This window comes from Chiroxiphia lanceolata, chromosome 4 (genome assembly GCF_009829145.1).
Source record: "Chiroxiphia lanceolata isolate bChiLan1 chromosome 4, bChiLan1.pri, whole genome shotgun sequence".
Lineage (NCBI taxonomy): Eukaryota > Metazoa > Chordata > Aves > Passeriformes > Pipridae > Chiroxiphia > Chiroxiphia lanceolata.
Window position 1 is genome coordinate 51,146,448 of NC_045640.1, and position 21,789 is coordinate 51,168,236.

The 21,789-nt window shown below is 38.1% G+C and overlaps 1 protein-coding gene across 6 annotated transcripts in view; it reads left to right on the forward strand.

The window, feature by feature from the left end:
• The window catches only part of MANBA (mannosidase beta), a 58,974-nt gene that overhangs the window by 26,415 nt on the left and 10,770 nt on the right, over positions 1 to 21,789 (forward strand). For all 6 annotated transcript variants that reach the window (XM_032684879.1, XM_032684877.1, XM_032684876.1 and 3 more), the window contains exons 9-17: positions 150 to 267; positions 2,396 to 2,482; positions 2,970 to 3,137; positions 5,669 to 5,887; positions 7,190 to 7,354; positions 8,867 to 9,011; positions 16,122 to 16,264; positions 18,019 to 18,276; positions 20,495 to 20,992. In XM_032684879.1, coding sequence (XP_032540770.1) covers positions 150 to 267; positions 2,396 to 2,482; positions 2,970 to 3,137; positions 5,669 to 5,887; positions 7,190 to 7,354; positions 8,867 to 9,011; positions 16,122 to 16,264; positions 18,019 to 18,276; positions 20,495 to 20,719 — 1,528 coding nt within the window. In that variant the 3' untranslated portion in view covers positions 20,720 to 20,992. The remainder of the gene's footprint in view (positions 1 to 149; positions 268 to 2,395; positions 2,483 to 2,969; positions 3,138 to 5,668; positions 5,888 to 7,189; positions 7,355 to 8,866; positions 9,012 to 16,121; positions 16,265 to 18,018; positions 18,277 to 20,494; positions 20,993 to 21,789) is intronic.

A 21,789-nucleotide genomic window follows, 5' to 3' on the forward strand; every position in this document is an offset into this window, starting at 1 on the left:
AGTCTTAGTTTGCCTGCTAATGATTTAGGTTTTGTGATTTTGTTTGGCCTTTTTGTTTGTTTTTTTGGTAGGGGTATTTGTTTCTTTGTTTGTTTAATAACCCTAGAAACTCCTAAGTGATACAGTTTCACAAAACTTGTATTTTACAGATTAAGGCTACTCTTGAAGTCTGCAGCAGATGCTAACATGAATGCACTTCGGGTTTGGGGAGGAGGAGTATATGAACAAGATGAATTTTACGATATTTGTGATGAAATAGGAATAATGGTAAAAGCAATAAATGCAGAACACTTATTTAAAAACTGACAAGAACTTGTAAATGAAAATTTGTTTTAAATGAACAAAAATAAGAGAATTAATACATGCATTCTAACCATCTTTCCAAAGGATATTGTAAAGTATCAACCCGAGAAGTTAGATCAACCTGTTTTTTGTTTGGTTGGCTGGTTGGGTTTTTTAATTTCTTTTTAATTTGAATGGTTTCTGATTAAAAAGGCTGTCTGTTGAATCTGAAAGTGATATTTTGGAGACTTTACAGAAGTCTGTAGAAGTTAGCCATGCTTTTCTCAGTTGTGGAAATGGATTTTATTTCTTTTAAAACTATTTTTTCCTTTATAGCAATTGTTGAAAAGGTTTGGGTTTTTTTGGTTCAAACTTTTCATTTGTCCCGAAGTCAAACATGGAAGGCTTCATCCAGACGGCCATTTTGAACAAGCTACATTTGACTATAAATGTAGCAGTAAGGGGAACACCTATTGCAATCCCTAGAGAATACCTTCAATTATATGAGCTTGGAGACACATATTAATAAGTTTTGATGAAATAGCAACTAGATGAATGAAGACCAAATTGCATCTGTTATTAAAAATCTTGGCAAGTCTGTTTGGTGTTGCTCTGCAGCATAAAAAGCAGGGAAACAGAACTCGTACTTTGCTGCCTTCCATACCTGCTTGGGGAAAAAAAAAGTTACATCTATTTTAGTCATCTGAATGAGTGTCCTGATTTTCAAGGCTTCTGAGGACTTACAGTTCTTTCATTTTTTACACTAGACACCTTAAGTAGGCCACTTAGATCTGTGCTTGTACAGTGCTCAATACAAGATTTAGATCCTATTTAACAGCCAAAATAGCAAGTAGATGCAGAAAATCAGATCCTTATTCTGGAGGGGGTGGTGATGAAGGTTTTTGGTTTTGTTTCTTCTGATGGTCTTGCAAAGGCTTTAAAGTGCCTTGGTGTCAAACTGTGCTTAAGGAAAACTAGTGATAGCTCACTGAGGGAAATAGTGAGAGAAAGTTTCTTTCAATAGAGAGTTTTGACTCCACACAGTCAGTCACTAAAGGATTATAAGTGACTCTTCGGCAATAGCTTTGCTTTTGTGTACAGTGTTAGGATTTTAACAGTTACTAATGGATCCATTACCCCCCACTGTCTTGTGCCCTATCTTCAGGTTTTTTAGGGAATGTATGCTGAAAAGAGCCATGGAAAAGCATGTTCTCACTGCAATCAAAATGCAATTACATGAGGAACTGGTCTGTCTCTCTCTGTATAGTATGGTGTTCAGAAAAGTGTAGTCTCCTACAGACTCCTTTAGGTTAATGTGCTCCTTGTAGAGGCCTTTCCATTAACATTTGAGATAGACTAGTAGGAGTCTCAAAGTTACAGCAGTTTAATAAACAGAACAGGTAAACAAAAAATCTTAACCATTTCATTGGGCTTCTTTCCTTTCCCTTTTTTTGTAATTCTTCTCCTTCAAGGTACAAATGGAGTTTATTGTTGTTGAATTGAAAGGCTTGTTGTTCTCAATATCTACTTGATTGTTCTTTAAAGAGAAAGATCACTGTGTTTTTAGAGGATCTAGTTTGTTTCTGCCCCTCTTACTGTGTAAGATTTGCTATTTTTGGGATCATTTTGTGTGGAAGTGTTTTCTTAATGAGTACACTTTGTCATTGATTAAGTGTGCTCGATACCACACTGGAAGAATTACTGTCTCTTCTCATTAAGTAATGGGGATTTGGTGTTACACCTGCAAAGTAGTAATACAGAATTGTTCTGTTCAGCTGCAAGTTTCCCCATGTTCATGTTTCTAATTATTCTTTTGAAATTTACTGAACTCCACCTGCTGAGCAGTATTGCACTCCTCAGTGTAGGCTGTCAGGATCTGATTCCTCTGATATTGAGGACAACCACAGTGGAGTGTGCACATACTGAACCCCAAGGAGGGCCTGACTGTTTTGGTGGTGCTTTCCAAGAATAGCAAATAAAACATTTAAGTTGAATTTTTTAAAATAAATAACTTCTGTCTGAACAGGATTGTGCCTCCCAATAAGCGTATATTTTTCGATTATATAAAATAATTTGCTAATGGATTTTTTTTAATCTTTCCTTTTCCCTGTAGATTTGGCAGGATTTTATGTTTGCCTGTGCGCTTTATCCAACTGACCAGAATTATTTAGCATCTGTAAGAGCAGAAGTTCTTCATCAGGTATTTTGTCCATGTGTTGAAGTTCTGTTTCCCATTATCTATTTTTGATTGACCAACTGTATAAATTAGCTTTCCAGGAGTGGTTTTTTGGAAGTGTTTGTTAGTGTACCTTTATGTAGCAGTATATACATAAAACATAACCTTGGTAAATCTTCTACTACTTGCAGGAGCAGTCAGTAAAGCAGACTGCACAGAATTTACCCTTCACATGTGCCTAAGTAGATGAGGATGGAGGTACACATGTGCATATGGTAGATATATGTCAGCATGTTAGAAGTTTGCCCTTCTGAAAGTGTATGTTACAAAAGTTTGAGCCTAGTGGCAAGCTGAGGGAATAGTGAACAGTGCAGCTAAAAACGGGAATTGTAGGCTAAATATATGTAATATGTGTCTGAACTTGTAACTCAAGTAGTAAAAAAGTGATTTTAAAAAAAAAAAATATGTAAGTAATTTTGCTTGACTCCTGAAACTGTAAATTGTATTTCAGGTGCGACGTTTAAAATCTCATCCATCAATTATTCTATGGAGTGGTAACAATGAAAATGAAGCAGCAATTTCAAGCAACTGGTTCTCCATACCTCGTGCCCAAAGAGAGAGATATATCAGAGACTACCTGATGCTTTATGTGAAGAACATACGAGAGATAGTTCTTAATGTAAGTGATCTCAAGAAACTGTAGGGGAATATGCTTTGGCAAATGGTTTTAAGTTGGGATTTTCTTTTTTACTCCTTTTGAGAAATGAAACCCAGCACATTATTGAGAAATTTTTTTTCTGAGCTCTTCTAAACAGCTCTCTAAAGGGTTATTCTCAGAGTAAAACAGTCCAAAAAATTACGTATGCTTTTAGCATTTTGTGATATGTAAAGGAAGACCTGAAAATGTAGTGGGTCTTGCTTCTTTTTTCCTTCTGATTTTTAATATGTCCACAAATGCCTTCACTGCCAGTGGACACAAATCAACTTGCCCATTAATTAATTAATCTAGATGATCAGGTTTCCTTTTTGCTGATTTTGTTGAAGGGTACTGTAAGAAGCATTTAACAACCCTCTGGTGTTTTAATAGCAGTTGAAGAAATCCATAAAGATGTCATTTTTTCAGTGTGCTCTTCCAGTATTTGACTGAAGTTTTTTTGCTTAAGCAGGTTAAGCAAAAGTGATACTAAACATTGTCCTCATGCTGATGTCCTCGTTATATTGTGTGTTTTTGAAAGAACAGAATAGTGGTATTCTACAGTACATGAAGGCAAAAGAAAATACTTTGAGGTAGAACTAAAACTGTGAGCATGCATTCCACAAACACGTGGAATCTGTAAAGTCTACTGCAGTTTGGTACTACCCATTTTGCACAGCTTTTCTAGTTTTATTTCTCCTCCTAGAAGTATTGCAGTTCTTTATTAGTTAATGGAATCTACTTTTACCTAACTCTTTTGTGTGTATGTAGAGTGAAATTGATTGAAAAGTCCCAAATTGATGTCACATAATTGTATAGGGATTGACAAACAATTCTTGAACCCTAGGGAATTGTAAATTTTCCTGTTAGCTAAGAGACAAAATGCTCTAAGAATTTTGTCCAGGTAGAACTTTCTGCTTCAACAAGAGTATGAGTTTTTATTTACTTAAAAATGCTAGTGGCCTTTTCCTACCTACTTATCTCATGTATAGTATGATCTTACTGACTGCAGGGTACGATAATTTTAGTCTAATTTCTGTCATATTCACGATGAGTTGCATTTAATATTATAAGGCTTGTGACCTGACATTTCCCTTTGCTAAGACAGACACTCACTGACAGCAGTATTATTGCTTGTCATTGGAGGCTACTGGCATTGTCAGTTGTACTCTGAGAATTTAGAGCGTCTTTCAACAGGAAAAGATTCGAGGAAGCAACAAAAATGAAACCAGGTTTGAAAGAACCTGCTGAAAAGGATCCTGCTTTGAGGGCAGTTTTTCATTCTAAATGGTAATAGTGTCTTATATTCCTGCTTAATGTATTGATTCTAGATTTCTATACGGAGCTATTTGTAGAGGTGTGCTGTGGTGTTTCTGTGATTAGCTGCATGAGTTAGATGGCCAATGCATGTGCAGCAAAGTGAGGTGTTCTGACTTGATACTGGGTTTTAGTTACAGTTTACTTGTGTGGCATTGCCATCCCATATGGACCCTCTTTTATTTTAAATCCATAGAATAACTATTTTCAGTGCCAGAAGGAACCATACAGTGAAATAACTTCAGGTCCTCTATAATAAAAGCCAGCTGAGGAAACCTGTAACTACTAGCAATACTGGACTGTGTAGTTTAAGAATACTTCTAACCTTCAGCTAAAGAATTCAGGGATTCCAGGATATCCTGTAGTAGCTTGTTTCAGTTAATTATTAATTACTTATTTAAAAAAAAAAAAGTGGGGGGGAACAACTATTTCTTAAAATATGAAGCACATGTCTAAGTGTGTTGCTGTGTTGGAGCCAATTGCTGTAACTTGTGACTGGTAACCAACTCAGGCCTCTATCTTACTGCAGGTAGGGTGTTAAATGAATTAGACCTGCAAAAGGATTCCTTCAGTACTTTGTAGGGTACTGTTAAAAGATTTAGTATTGTAAGTCTACTGAGGCTATAAATAAAGGCAGATCTGAACAATTTGAAATGTAGCCCTTCTTGTAGTCTCATCTATCTTAACATGCAGAGCCAGGTAAAATGACAATAACCTGTAATGATACCATCTAAGCATTAGAAGCAGAACACCTTGGATTTGTTAGGACTAAATTTAGGTAACTGTTTAATGAGAAAGGAGAAAATCATGGCCTTGTTCCTGCAAAAACACTACAAAAGTAATAATTTTCCTTGAAGAAGTCACAAAGCACACTTTAAATAGCCTTCATTAAGAATTTAGAAACATATAAAGATAGAAAATCTCTTGATGTGAGGAGAGACTCCCTCAGAATAGTGAAGCAAGCAATATCATGCCCAGCTGTCCTCCAATAACATACGTAAGAAGCTAATTAAGCAAGTAAAGATGATGAATGTTAGGACATAAAAGGGAATTTTTTCTAGGTGGTGGCTTGAAAATTTGGAAAAGGCATGTTTTCCCTGCCCCGCCTTTTCAAAATATGGTCCATGTATATAGATGATAAAAGCCAATCACTTTGTGAGGGTGTTGTGGTTTTGTTTTGTTTTTTTTTTAAATCCCAGGAAGATAGAAGTCGTCCTTTTATTGCATCCAGTCCCACCAATGGCTTGGAGTCAGTTAAAGAAGGTTGGGTCTCCCAGAATCCTTATGATACCCATTATGGTGACACTCACTTTTATGACTACGACAATGACTGCTGGAACTGGACAATGTATCCTAAAACTCGTTTTGCTTCAGAATATGGATTTCAATCCTTGCCTTCCTTCAGTACAATCAAAAAGGTAAGACTGGACTTCCACACCTTACTGTCTCCTCCACTCTCATTCAGTGAGGGCAACGAGTCTCTTTCCAACAAATTACAGCATCCAAACTGTAGTTTGGATAATGTATTATTAGGTGTAGTATGACACAGGTGGGATAGAGGTGTGTGATGGTGTGGAGGGAGGGGATGAAACTGTACTGTTTCCTCCTCAGTATTCTTGATGTTGCAAGGGGAACCTAGTTTAGGTGAGAGACTATTATGAGACTGTTAGTTTTAATAGTAATTCTACTTAATGTATAGCTTAGTAATGATTGCCTAACATCTGTTTCCTCTTATAGTGTCTAAGGACATGTGTTCATTAAGAAAGAGAAGAAATATGACAAGAACTGAATTGTGATGGATTTTAAAATGTTTTGATTTTTGTAAATTTTAGCAATTTCTTTCATGTAAATAATTCACTTCTTGGTGTATTGCACATAAGAGAATTTGTTTATGTCTCATGTTGAATTTAGGTATTTTATGTTCTATCTTATTTATCTAATTGGAGCAGAGACATATTGTGCTGTTTGTCCGTTTATCTAGGGAGAGATGAGTTTCATGTTGATGCTCATGCATGCAACCAAAAGGTGTTCAGAATGTTCTTTTAAATTTACTGGGCAAAATATATTGTCTGAAGCATAATCAGAACATTTATCCATATTAATAACAGTGACAATTATTCAATCCAGTCTAAAAAGGAACAAATTTAAATAAAAAGATTCTATAGAAATTGTAATTACAATGGAAGTTTGGCAGTAATAACTGTATGAATTATGCTGCATTGTTGTCCTTAGTTGAAAAAAGCTGGTTTATGATCATACGTTTTCAGAGGCAGGTTTTGAAAATATATATACACATTATTAGAATTTATAGCCCTACTGACTTCTGTAACTTTTTGCGTAAATGTGCTTGACTAGGATACATTCTTCCATGTTAGTGTAGGATGTTTCTGATTTACTGTAAGTGCAAGCAAAACTCTGAGATCCCTTGGCCAAACTGAACCTTAGGACAAATAAGTTAAATGCCATTGAGCCAGAAGCCATTGGCTTCAACAGTATTGTCTGTTATCATCTGTTTGTACAAGGAGTGTTACGCAAAGGGTGTTACTGATTCAAAATCCTTGCATGACTGCATGAGGCACTGTAGAAATCTACTACCAGTTTTAAGTTTTTGCATGATGTCAGCAGACTGTAACAGGTATCCTTTCCTTGATATCCTGACGGTCATTAAATGTACATTTTACCTTTTCATTCTGATACCTTACTTTTGTGTTTTTTAAAAGGTTTCTTCTGCTGAAGACTGGTCTTACGTAAGCAATTTTTCTCTCCATCGGCAACATCACGACAGTGGCAACGTTCAGATGCTTCAAGAAGTTGGGTATCATTTCAAGCTTCCACAGGGCACAGATCCTGTAAAGAGGTTCAAAGATACAATTTACCTCACTCAGGTAACAGTCACATCTTCTGTGTAGGTAGCTGTCAGTGCTTGTTCCATTAGATTCTGTCAGCAGTTAGAGCTAGGCCTGTTCTGTTAGGTAATGCTCAGTCATACAGAAAGTTTCTATACTGAAGCATTTGAGAGTCCGTTTTAATTTGGAAATAGCTTCTCTCTTGTGTATTGGAGAGAGACTCCTATTTTTATCATAGAAGGGTTGGAATACTTCTCAGGGAATTACCCAGGGACTGGCTCAACTGGGATAAAGTCTGGCAGTGTGCACTACCTTGGTCCCTGTCCCCAGCTGGGCTCACTCATGAAGCTGGTGGAGGATGCAGGGATGTGCTGGCTTTCCATGGTATGAGATTATTCCCAGTGCTACATGTTACTCCCTGTTCCAGGGTGGGAGTGTTTTGCTCTTCCTGTGGCCCCTGTAGGCTTATTGCTTTGATTTTTGCCACATGGAACACACATGCTTTCGAAACAAGATTTTTTTTTCTAGGGAATGTAGTTCTTTACGAATTAGATTATTAGTAGCTTTTATTTTGTTACATGCTCAGATAATGATATTTTAGAGAATATAATTTGGGCTTTTTTTCAAATCAAGAGCTTATATTTTATTCTTCATCCATAGTAGTTTTACCTCATGCTTGTTTTTTTATTTGTGATTTCTGTGCAAGTTTTAAAAAATGTTAAGTAACTTTTTGATGCTATTAGGCAAGTTTAAAGTGCTGTTAATTTTTGTTGTGTTTCAGGAAATTCAGAAACACTCTTAATGGAAATAACTGCACACTAAGTTTTTAATGTTTGAGAGTGCTGTCAGCAAGTTTTATATAAAAACAAAACAGCTTGAGGATTTTAGGCACTCTTGACAAGAGAACAAGGATAGATGATGCTGTGAAACTGAAAACAGGGGTAAAACTTGCACAATGGGGTCCAGACTCAAAAAGCTATGAGAGTTTCTCCAGGGTTAAGTCTGTCAGGGCCTTCCTAACAGATTAAACCATTGAAGAATACCAAAATAAAGCTAGGAAAAAGGATAAAGACAGTAACTTGGCTCAAGTGGATATCTTTAGCTTTTGAGATGTCCTAAAGATTTTTAACTTTATTTTAAGAATTTCTTTTAATACTTCCCCAGCCTAGTAATGTGCTTTGTGAAGAACATAACAGGCTGTTTAGCATCTCTTGACAGCTTGGCCAATGAACAATTCTGAAAAGTGTTTTTTAGATGAGGTGAGGAAGGAGAAAAGAAATGAGAGTTCAGATGGAGAAAGGCTGCCCTTTTGGTGCAGAGTTTTGGCTTTATAGTGTGAATGTGTGTTGTGAGTTCAGATCATAGGGGTTTAGACATCAAGGGAATGTGTACTGGAGATAGTGCAGCATAACGACATTTGGCAGCTCTTGGGAGTTTAAAGTTATGTGCTGCTGCTGTGAAGTCTGTGTTGTATGTTAATATATTCACACATTTTGAAAGAAAGTAGAATGTAATATATCAAAAATATTTTTTATGTGTTTGTTGATCAAGGTGATGCAGGCTCAGTGTACAAAAACAGAAACTGAATTCTATCGTGCTAGTCAAAGTGAAATAATCAGGGGAGAAGGACACACAATGGGAGCTCTGTACTGGCAACTCAATGACATTTGGCAGGCACCTTCATGGGCTTCCTTGGGTAAGTTTTTGTGACAGTCTGCTGAAAAGCACCAACTACCAGTCTTGTTTTGTTTTCCTCATCTGAACATGTCAGAATAAGAAGTATGACTCTGCTCTGTCTCTTGGGCGACTTTACAAACCCTGAACACATTTCTGTCCATCCTTTAGAAATGCTTTCCAGAAAAGTGTTTTTTCAGGATCATCCTAAGAGTCTGTGAAAGTGGAAGAGGGTATAGAACAAAGAAATTATTTTCCTATGGAAGTTTTGCTGCTTAAGTTCAAACTTAGCAGTCACCGGTTCTTACCCTTGTTTGAGCAGGGTTTAGTTTGGAGAAGTTAAAATTGTATGTAACTCTTAATTTCTTAAAAAAAACATATTTTTTTGTTTAAACAGTATTCTCATTTCTCCCAAGGAAATAATATCGCTGAAGCCAGACAAAGCTGTCTATTAGGAAGGAGTGATGGTTAAGATTGAGGACACAATCCCCTTGTGAAATTCCAACTACCCTTCCTTTTGTTATGGAGAGGTGGATCCTTCCAACTGCATGTAATATATCTTCCAGGTTTTTCCAGAAAAAAAATCTTTACATTTTTTGCAAGCTTAATTATTTTAAAATTAGAAAAATCAGTTATTTAAAATTTGGGGACTTCTAATAAATTCCATTTTCAAAGGGGAAATCCCTGATCATATTTATTGTCTCAGCTGTACAGATACATTTATGCACCCAGCCACCCTGGGTGAGAATGGATAGAGAGGGAGGTAGTTTGGTAGGAGAGTAAGAAGAAACACCCATCTATAATTTTACTTTCTATAATCTCAACAAATTTGGTTGATTTTGTTCTCTCTACCCCCAATGGTAAAATGATCAAAACCTCTCCCTTGAGTTGGCCATAGTGCACTGTCAAAAAACCAACAGAACTGTGATCCTGTTCTGAGCAGGATGGGATTTGCAGTGTAAGGCTGGGCCTCTAGATTTCTTCTGTAAGTCAGTTGAGGGAGAAGTGGTTATCTCCATACGTGATTCATTGTGTCCTTAGCTGTCTGATAACTGGGAGGAATTATCTTCTTTGTGCTGAATGTGATTTTCATAGAACTTCATATGGAACCTCTCACCCAGCATAGCTTCTGAGAAGCTCTTTATAGATGACTAGCTGGGATTTGGTGTCTGATGTCAGGTGAGGTGAATCATTCTTCGTGATGAAATTATTCTGCTAATATGCTATTTACAGACATGATATCTCCTTATATATTATATATATATATTTTTTCTTTTTCGAACACAAAAACAGGGTAATCAGACGTATAAAGAGAGAAATCACTCAGGCAGTAAGAAATAGGGGAGGAATGAGGAATGTGTGGTATGAGGGAAGTGGCTATGTTTCATGTTCCATTTTGGCTACAAGTCATTTTGTACGGGAGAACTGTTCTGTGGCAGCTATTCTATTGGGTATATTCTCTTTCAATTTTAGTCATTTCTTACATATTCTGGTTTTGAAAATCTTGATTTAAGCATTTCATGAATGTGAAGAAATAAGAGGGAACTAGAAAAAGCTAAGAGTGTGAAGCTCTTGATCTGTCCTTCGAACAAAATACCACTTTCTCTTCCTTTGAAAAAAAAATTAGCCCACCCTATCCTTCCCCTCTTTCTCTGGGAGATGTTTGTCCCCCTCTCTTTTTGTTCTTCTTCTTTTTTTTTTTTTTTTTTTCATTTATTCATCCAAAGTAAGTAAGTGCAACAACAAAGGAAAACAAATTAGTGGAAGAAACGGGCTAATTTATTTAAATGTTAAGGCAATGGTCTAGCTATAATGCTCATCTTTTGGGACTTTCTAGACTTGTGTTAAGAAATACAATATCCCAATGTTCATTTTTATGATTCTAGCAATGGGTGATGCTCTTAGGCTTTAAGTACCTCAAGAGAAAAAGATACTTGGAAAAACGTCTCTTTGTAAAGACAGGTGTATTGATACAGGAAGAGATCGTGGAGACTATAAATGTCTTTTTAAGTACAGAACTGACATCACTGTAGAAAATATATCAAATACTTGAATTATTCATGTGTTGCTGAAGTTGGTTTAGAGAAAAGAAGCTCAGCAGAGATACAGCTGTCCCTTTGTTTTGTTCTATTCCCTCAGTGGAATGAGGAAAGGTTTAATATTCATTTAATTAGGCAGTGTGGTAGAGGGATTTTGAAATGCTAATGGCTGGAATTATGCAAAACTTCAGAGAAATTAGTTTTATTTGCACTTCAAAAACACGTTTCTGCATCTTGTTAGATGGCACAGTAGTATCACCAATGAGCGCTTTTATTTAAATCTGGTATTTCGCAGAGAACCATGGAGGGGCTTACATAATTTCCCCTACAAAGCAAAAATGTTTCCTCATGAAGTGGGGAGGGAAGAAGGTAGCAAATGTTTATCCTTTTAATTTTTATCTTTAAGATGTTTGCTTGGGATTGAATGAAAACACAGCACTGCATTCCTGTCATAGTACTTCTGCCTTCAGCTCAGAACTAAACAGCTTTTATCACAACTGGGTTTTGACTGTTAGCTCTTAGTTGTGGAGCTGGTTGTGCATGTTGAATGCTTTAGCATCTATGCTGTATGTTTTGGTGAAGAGTGCTGTAATACACATGGCAATTTATCTCTCTCCCACACAGGTGTAACCTTGAGGTACCCAACTCAGCTGTCACAAGGTTCCCTTGAACAGATAACTGGCTTTTATTGCACGTTCAATATTTAGAGCCCCTGGTGAGCCCTGGTACAGGCTATTATGGAGAATAATTGATCTGAATTCATGAGACTGGAGTGAGGAAAGAACTAGCAGCATGTTTCTTGGGTTGCATTTAATGGTGCAAAGTGATTAATTTAAAATCATTTCAGAGAGAACTGTTTGTTTTCACTCCTGCTATCAGTGTAGAAGCTTCAGGGAAGAGCAAGAAAAAAGGATACTGGGGTCTCATTACAGACCTAATTTTAGTTTCCTGTTCTGAAGTTTGATACCATAGAGAGTGCTCACCCCATGGTATCAGAAAAAAATTGGGGAACTTGGATTTCTTTAAGAATTTATTTAAATGTGATAGGAGGAGGAGAAAACCACCCCAGGGCTGTTTTAAATAACTTTTGACTCTTGCCTTTGGGCACGCTTATCTGTAATAGGAAAGTTTTTAAGCCCAAAGATTTCTCACGATAGCTACTGATCTTCAGATTTCTTATATCCATTTTTTTGGGGGGGGGAGGGGGATGTGAAGGTATTTATATGCAACTTGCCTGTTTTTAAATAAAGAAGTGTGGCTCTGGTCTTACGGAAATCAAGACAACAGATGAGCTGAAGAATGTGGGGGTTTTTAATCAGCGAGCTTCAGTTTTCTATGCTGTCTGAAGTTACTTTGACAATTGTGTTACCAAGATCCTGTTGCTGGAAAAGTTTTCTTTGAAAGGCACTTCCTGTGTGAAACTGCTACAGCTGTTGAGCTTTGATTCTTTAGAATTGCTCTAGGTTTTTTGGAAAGGGAAATACCAACCTTAAAAAGCTGACCTGAGGTAAGCAGACTATTGATGTTTTCAAACATTTCAAAACAATAGGTGTAGTGGTAGTAGAATGGTTTTTTTAAATGGTACAAACTTTTAAGTGTGTGGTTTTGTATGTTGGTTGGGGTTTCTATTGTTTTTGTTTCCCTGTGGAAGTGTAATGTCAAATTTACTCTTGAGTTTTTTCCTCTTCTGTACAGGTTTCTTGAGGGTCTCTGTATCTGCTACCCAGATAGCAAACTTTCTCTCTTTCCTTCCAGTAACCACTGCAGTGTGGTTCTAACTGTGTAATCCATTTGGAAATCAAGGCACAGCAGAGATTGAGAGAAGGGCCCAAATCAAAGAGAAACACGATTTTGTATTACACTAAGTAACTAAAACTGCCCTACATCAATTGCATTATTGATTTACGTATTTAAGACACTTGAAGCCTAGATTTTCGTCATGTAAATTAAACTTAGGAAAAAAATTCAAGTCAATGGGCACTGAAACCACAACCCATGCTGGGTGATTTGTCTGAACTCTGGTGGGCTGTCAGGGGTCTGTTGCACTGACAATTGAAATTCCTGAGAGTCCTGTAGCAGTCCTGAGAGTTTTAGAGATTTCAACCCCTCACAAACCATCCCAGCCCATTTCTTATACAAGGCCCATTGCTTTTATTTGTTGGATCAGGTACTGCCCTGCAGTTTACTCTCTTTTAGATAATCCATCCCCAGTCCAAATCTCTCATCTTCTCAAGTGTCATGACCCTAAAGAGTAATTTGTTAGCACTCCCTGTTTTTGGTGGATTTGTCCTTTAAACCACCAATGTTTTCAGTCAGGAATTGTCCTTGAAATGGTAGAACATGCTTCCTTCTTATCACTAGAGGATCAGGCCCAACCAGCACAGGTTTATGAAAGGCAGGTCCTGCTTGACCAACTTGATCTTCTTCTATGACAAGGGGACCCAATTTGGTGGATGAAGGAAAGGCTGTGGATGTTGTCATCTAGACTTTAACACCCATTTCCCACAGCATTTTCCTGGAGAAAAAGGCTGCTTGTGGTATGGATGGGTGCACTGTTCACTGTGAAAGCAAACTGGCTGGATGGCTGGGCCCAGAGAGTGGTGGTGAATGGAGTTATATCCGACTGGCAGCCGGTCGCTAGCAGGCTTCCCCGGGGATCAGTATTGGAGCCAACCCTGTTTAATACCTTTGTCATTGATCTGAACAAGGGAATTTAGTGCACCCTTAGTCAGTTTGCAAACACCAAGTTGGGTGGGAGTGGTAGGAAGGCTCTACAGAGGGATCTGGACAGACTAGATTGATGTACCGAGGCCAGTTGTATGAGATTCAACAAGGTGAAGTGCCAAGTCCTGCACTTGGGTCACAACCACCCCATGCAGAACTACAGGCTGGGGGTAGAATGGCTGGAAAGCTACCTGGAGGAAAAGACCTGGGTGTACTGGTCAACTTCAGACTAAACATGAGCCAGCAGTGTGCCCAGGTGGCCAAGAAGACCAGTGGCATCCTGGCCTGTATCAGAAGTAGCGTGGCCAGCAGGATCAGGGCAGTGATTGCCTCTCTCTACTCAGCACTGGTGAGGCTGCCCTTTGAATTCTGTGTTCAGTTCTGGACGTCTCGCTACAAGAAAGACATTGAGAAGCTGGAGCGAGTCCAGAGAAGGACAACAGAGCTGGTGAAGGCTCTGGAGCACAAGTCTGAGGAGCAGATGAGGGAGCTGGGATTTTTTAGTCTGGAGAAAAGGAGGCTCAGGGGTGACCTTATCACTCTCTGCAATTACTTGAAAAGAGGTTGTAGCCAGGTGGGGGTAGGCCTTTTCTCGAAAGTAACAAGTGACAGGACAAGAGGAAATAGCCTCAAATTGTGCCAGGGCAAGTTTAAATTGGATCTTAGGAAAAATTTCTTCGCTGAAGGGTTGCCAAGGTTACCCAGCGAAGTGGTGGAGTCACCATCCCTGGACGTATTTACAAGTTGTATAGATGTGGCACTTAGGGACGTGCTTTAGAGGTGCACTTGGCAGGTGAACAGTTAACTTGATGATCTTAGAGGTCTTTCGCAACATAAATGGTTCTACAGTTCTATATCCTGAGCAGCACCAATATACTGAGTATGTTCATCAGTTTGTCAACTGTCTGTTTTGAAGAAGCTCAGCAGCCTCTCCTGAAGTTTTCATTTAGACTTACCTCTTCGGTTTGTTTCAGTACTATTAATTTGAGTGGTGTTTTTTCTGGTAACAGACTGATCTCACAGCACAGTTGAATCTTGTATGGGTTTTCCAGGCAGATTCGAACTTTGCTTGTCTGTTCTCCAAGCTAGCTGGTTGTGAACTTGCTGAGAACAAGGTGATGTGTAAGGTGATAAGCTGGAGCTAATGCACTTTACTCTTCTCAAAGTTCATTTGTGTCTATGTGGAGTGCAGTCAGAGTGTATTCAGCCTGGGAAAGTCACAAACATGGCCTTTAAAGGATCCATCACTCTGAATGAAGTCTTTACTTAAAAGATGTTTGAAAATGCTAAGAGCTTTGTACAGGCACCAAAACACAGAGAGGCAATTAGTTACGAGAAAAACATATTACTGAAAATATTTTTCAGCATCCATGGACTTTAAACCTGTTGCATAAAACAAAGAGCCAACAACAAGAATGAAATCAGTATCTAACTTTTCTTTCCTTATGAGATGCTGCAGCTGACTTGCTACTTCCTTTTAGTGCTGTTTCAATGACTGGATAATGATTGAGCAACGACAGACTTAAAATGCTGACGGTGGGTGCTAGATGGAAGGTTAATAGAGGAAGAACTGGAAGCAGCTTTTCTTCCAAAATGATTATGTGGCACTGTTGCATCTGGCAAAATTGCTTTTTTTGGAGAGGACGCAATGTTTGACGGCTTTTCCAGTTTAATGGCAGACTTTCAAAGTATTAAAAGTAATGAGGTACATCTCATTAAAGAGGCAATGCGAACTGATTGGCATATGTCTGTCGTGGACGTACATATGGCTCTCATGAAGTAAATGTTGTCTCTAGATCTTGCCAAATTCATTTTGCCAAGCTCAGAGTTGTCTTTGATTTGAGAACTTGTTTTTTTATCTTTGTTGCTACTGATGTTCCTCTAAGAAAGAGGGGGACTGAAAAAGGGGAAGAAAGCGCTTTGTATAAGCACCAAAAGTCAGATTCTGGTGTCTCTTTTTATAGTAGCGGTAACTTGTGGCAATGCCAGTGTGTTCATCTGGATCCTCAACAACATAGATGCTCTTGCTGCTTGCTTAGTGTGTGGTATGCCGTGTCAGTTTTGTCACTTGTGTTTAAGGCTTTATTTAGCTGAATGGCAGTGTAGCAATGATAGGTCCAAGAGGTAGAAAATGCAACCTTTTGGTGAAGTTCAAAGTAAAGCTTCAAGGAGCATCGAATCTTTGCAGTAGAGCCTTACCTGAAAGGAAGCTAGAGTACCTTCAGTCATTCTTTGCACTTGGAAAAGGTACAAAAGGGTAGAGGAGGATGTTGTATTGCCATAGCAGAACCAGAAAGCACAGGAAGAGATTGAGTGCCAAGACAATCTTGGATTCTGTTTGAATCTTTCTTCCTTTTAACCCGTTACAGAGTATGGTGGTAAGTGGAAACTGCTCCATTATTTTGCCCAGAACTTCTTTGCACCACTGCTGCCTGTGGCGTATGAAGACCAAGGTGTGTTGTACATTTACGGTGTCTCAGATCTTCATGGAGACCAGAAGCTGACTTTGAGGGTAAGTGACACCTCTCTCACCACCCTTGTGTGCCTCCTGCAAAAATGTGAGAAGCTGAAAGAGCACATTTTTGCTTAACAAGCTTCAAGCTATGTTCAGACACAATGAGGTGCAACTCTAGTCTTTAATCTTCTTAGGGGCAACACTATCTTTTATTATAGTAGTGTGTACTGCTTCACAGAAGAAGGAATTAAGTGCTTTGCTTTCAGCCTGTAGGTACAAGCCTGGAATTAACTATTCTGTTGAAATCTTAAAGGGATTGATGATTAAATAGAACAAAGTGTGAAAAATGGTACCTCACTACTTAACAAAACTGTTCCTGGAGGTTAGAACTAGATTAACTGACTAAGCAGGGGCAGGAAAAAGGGATTGTACCACTGCTTATCGATACTCAAACTATACCACTTTGGGAAAAAGGACTGGATTATTTTCTGAAATATTGATAGAACATCAAGGTGTACATTAATTGCAAGGTCACTTATGCAGTGTTATCATTTTTCAATTGATGCCTTAAACTGTTTTCTGATAATACTGTAGAAACTGATAGGATTTTTTAGGAAGTATTTGGGCTGCTGAGTTGCCTTGTAGACCACAGTCTTCCTTTTCAACTTGTTACATTTTGTTGCTGTTAATCATGTGGCAACCAGATCCCAAATGAATTTAGGGACCATGTTGCACAATGAGATATAACTCCTGGCATAAAGTGTGTCCCATGTGAAAACTCTAGTAAGGATGGAAAAACAGATCTGGAATGACTTACTAGTCATTTTGGAACTAATAGGGTGAGTGTGTCAAGTCCTAGTTCACTGCTCTGTCTGGTGGATTTCCATGAATTTTAAGATTTCTAAGGTTGCTTATATATAGTAATATACGGTACAGAAAATGGTTGCAATTTCTGGGTAGTTCGGACTAGAACTGCACTTAATGAATTGTTTATTTCTGGTCTGAGTTATTCTAACAGACTTAAATTCAGATTTTCTGATAGCATCAGAAAATCATTGGCAGTAGGGTAGTTCTGATGAATACTGTATTTTGCACTTCAAGAAAATTTGGAACTTAACTTTTGAAAGGATTTAAGATCTATTTCTGACTGCAGACTCCTGTTGAGGTAAAAAATAACCTAAAATTTATGAAATAAATAGCGTTTTGTAATTCTCATTATGTGCTTATCTTCCAAATTATGCCTTTTTTAAAAAGTATGTTCATAATGCGTGCATGATGTTTGAAAGTGTGTTTTGCTGTATTAATATAACTTTCATAGTCTCTTTTAAGGTGATGCAGCTTACTTCTGTTTAATGGTGATTATGCAGAAACTCTAGCTTACCCAGTTGAGTTACATCAGATAACACTGAGCAGTCTTAAGAAAATCCTTTGCTTGACTTTTTTTAATCACGGAGAGGAGGAAAGAGAGTCAACAAATTAGTCACTCACTAATTCCATTTCCCAGCACTCCCTTGGCAGAAGTTGGCAATCCCCTCCTCTGGAGGAGCCTGGAGAAAACAAGAAGTCTGGCAGATCAAAAACAGCAACAGCTCCAGACTGTTTGAAATGGACTAACTGTTTTTAGAATGATCTAATTATTATGCCATATCTATTGTTTAAATCTTTATAGAGTTTCTTGCTAGGTGGAAATCAGCTGGTGCTGTCAGGAAAACATCTGTTACAATGAGCAATCTGAAACCTAGGATGCTGCACTGTTTTCATAGATGTAGCTTTTCTTCTAAGCTTTGTGCTCTCTCAATATGCTTCAATAGGTCGTTGTGCACACCTGGAGTTCTTTGGAGCCAGTGTGTACCCTTGCCAAGGAAGGTGTGATTGTTAAAGCACAAAGTGCTGTGCCCATCTACAAGGAGTCCATAAGTGATATTCTGGAAAGATGCAGAAATTGTACCAGGAAAAGCTGTGTTATCACTTTCTGTCTTGTGGGAGAAGATGGCCTCCAGAGTCCTACAAACCATTTCTTCCTTTCATCACTAAAGGATGCTGTAGGATTAGAAAAGACCCAGCTTAGTGTAAGCATCAATCATGCTAAATTACTGCTTTTGATTTTGCTAATCTTACTGGTTTGAGTGGTTTGCCTGCTATGCAGTGTCTGGTTCCACTGAATGTTCTTTATCCTTAGTTGTTCCTGTTATACCTTCCATGTTGAGTTCAAAATCAGATTTTTTTTTTTCTGTGTCACTATATGAATATCTAAATAAGACTGGTGGTTTGTTTGTTTGTTTTCATGTGTGGTTTTTGCCTGGGCTTTGTTTTTTTTCAAATAAATGAAGTCTCCCTTTTATTTTTTAGACTGTCTTTCACCTGACTGCTGCAGCATTACTCCTTTCTTACTTTTTTGTCCCTAGGTAGCAAAAAGCATCATGGCAAGTGTTTTGGCTTGCAGGCAGTAATGTCACTATTAGGTGTTCCTAGTTCAGTTGAGTGTGGAGTGCATTGTTGTCATGATATTTCCTCTCTTTCCTTTTGAAGTGCTAGTATTTCCTCTTGAAGTGCTCACAGTCTAAGATCAGTGTACCGTTGCTAACATGTAATATTCCGTGCTCCTTTCCTCCTTCTTCAACTCTCTACCCTCCAGAAAGGGTTCTGATTTGCGTAATAGTGATTATTTCTTAATAGCTGACAAGTGTGTCAGTCTTCTGAACAGGCACAAAAAGCATCAGTGTTGTGTAACATTTAGTCAGTTTGGTGCTTTTCCTTAGATTTCTTCTCCCAGCAAGCTTGCTGTGTATAGAGGGAGCATGCATGCTCTGTGTGTGTACACACACACATTTTGTTAAGCCTCACTTCTTAGCACGTATGTCTTATTGCAAAATTCTTAATCGTCGGATTGGCAGGATGGGGACCTGTGCCTTCTCACATTTGGCTTTCAAACTGCAGCTTTGCTCTTTGGGACTAAACTAAACAAGGGTGGAATAGAGGTCTTTAATCTCTTTGAATCTGGACCAGCATAATTGCTTTACAAAAAGAAAATGGGCCAGATTTTCCCCTTATCTCTTTCATGGCAGTGCAGTCTGCCTCCTGCGTATACAAAGGAAAGAAATCAGCCTGTTTTTATTTTTTTTTCAGCTGGTGGCACAATCTGGAGTCTGAGTCATGCTGGGTTTTTTTTTGTGGGTGACAACATCAATAATAAAAGCTCTGCAACTGGAGCATCTTTGGGAAATTTCACTCCTTTATCCCCTAGCTGTGTTGTCTTTGCAGCACAGATAGCTAACAAGGATAAATTCAAAGTGGTCATCTTAGGAAAGTATGCAGCTATGATTAAAAACATTATTCTGTTTAGCAAGAAACTGGTGCTTCTATACATAGTTACTAATAAGCTAACTAAATTTTCAAATACATTGCTAATCCAAGAGCTACTGTTCATAGCATTGCTTTTAAAAAGCATGAAGACATTAGTGTTTCTTCAGGAAACATGAAATGCAAAGGATGTGTGCTTTTTGTTAAAAATGAAAAGCATTGCTTTTCATGTAACTGGAATGTGACATCTGCACTGAATATAATTTGTTTTCTGTTTATATATAGTTATTAGGCATTTGGAAACTATGTTGCATAATATTTCATTATGGTGAATGGGGAGTGCTGCATGAAAATGAATCCTGGTTGGGATTTTAAGTCTCTCTGAGAGTAACTACTGGTAGAACTTGATATAAAACATTAAACTTTGTCCTGGTATTTTACAACTATTTTTTTTTATATTTTACTAAACACAGTATAAGGGCTTCACTGCCATATTCCATTAAGATGAGATGACCTCCTGTGTTACTGTGATTTTTTTTTTTTTTACCATCTTTTGCTTCTGTGTATTTCTACCATGGATTTAATTAGAATGGCAATTTAGTAGTTGTGAATTGATTGGTTGAGTGAAGTGTTATGAAAGGACAAATCTCTTTCACTGCAGTAAGTACAGGATACAAGTACTATGTGCAAGTCAGATTACCATTTATTCAGTTATTTTCATAAGAAGATGGTAGAGTGATAACACTTTGGCATTCTTCCACCATCTGTAGTATTCTGTAGCAAGGCTGTAATAACATTTGCAGGTTTTGCATGATTCTTGCATATGAATCCTGTTGGTTTCCAGAAGAGATTATTAATTTGGATCAAATGTGGTTGTTCAGTCTGTGTTATGGGCATGCGGCTCTTTTACCAGTTTGGGTGTGACTGAGGTCTTCTTTAACATGCATAGTTTCTTTTATTTATTTATTTATTTTATTTCTCTTTCAGGTTTCTGTATCCAAACAAGATGATACTTATATATTTGTTCTTCAGACCACCGCAATTGCTCCTTTTGTTTCTCTGGATGTAGGGAGTATAAAAGGCAGATTTAGTGATAATGGTTTCCTTATGACTGAAAAGAAGAAAGTGGTTGTGTTTTATCCTTGGGAACCTACCAGTGTTGAAGAACTAGAAAATTCACTAACCTTGACCTCTCTGTTGGATGTTGTCTGAAAATACCTCGTTTCCTTCTAGTTACATAAACAGTGAAACAGGAGGAGAAGAAAAATTAAAACAGTTTTACTGAAGTTGAACTGACATACAATTTGAGCCAACTGGAGAATATACTGTCTGTTCCTGTCATGTGTGAATATTAACTGTTGGTTCAATGTAAAGATATCAGCAGCAAAGCTTACATATAATATATGCGGTGTCCTGAAAGTACATCCATCTTTTTTCTAGTTTCACTATGCTTTAAGTGGAAATTCATCTTAAGATAACAGCAAGGTATGCTGGGGAGTGGGGAGAAGGGCAGGGAATGCAGCTGGGACAACCTCCACAAGTACGCCTCCAAGTTATTTGAACTATCTACACCCAGATCAGGAGGGCACTAGTCCTACCCTTTCAGATCTGTGACTGTCATCCATTAAGGTGGCCTGCCTGCCTCCTGCAAGGCATGAAACCTGGGCTGTCGAGTCAGACATCAGGCAGATCTGTTCCCCTTTCTGAAAGAGGAATTCAGTACAAGACTTGTTTTCTGCTCTCTTTTCGTGCAAAATAAGCAACAGCCTTTGAGAGCTCTGCATTTAGCTTTGTCTATGCCCAGAGAGCTACAGGTGCAGTCACGAACCTTTTGCTGCTGTGTGGGATCCCACATAATGTGCCATGTGAGAAAAGGAGCGGGGAGAAGAGTTAACCAAAGGTGCCAAGAGAAAGGAGGCAGTACAGAGAAGAAATGGTCACGTAAGAGAACCACAGAGGTACAAGTGACTGTTTTTTCTCTACTAAATGCAGGGTGCAGTGGCTGCTGTTCTCACTCAGACACTGTTACACAGACACTGTGTTACCTCTTGGCATTCCTCATGAGTGGTCCTGTGCTCCACACTGATCCTCCTCTCTTTCCAACAAATTAAAACCTCAACATTCTTCTTTCTATGGTTCCCCATAGAAGACACTCTTGACTCATTATTACATCTGGTGGCACATTGAACTCCTTAGTCTATACAAAGTAATGGTGGTTCACCTTCCATTCTGTTTCCAACTGCGTTTTAAAATTTTAAGTTTTCTCATAGAAATGTCATCTC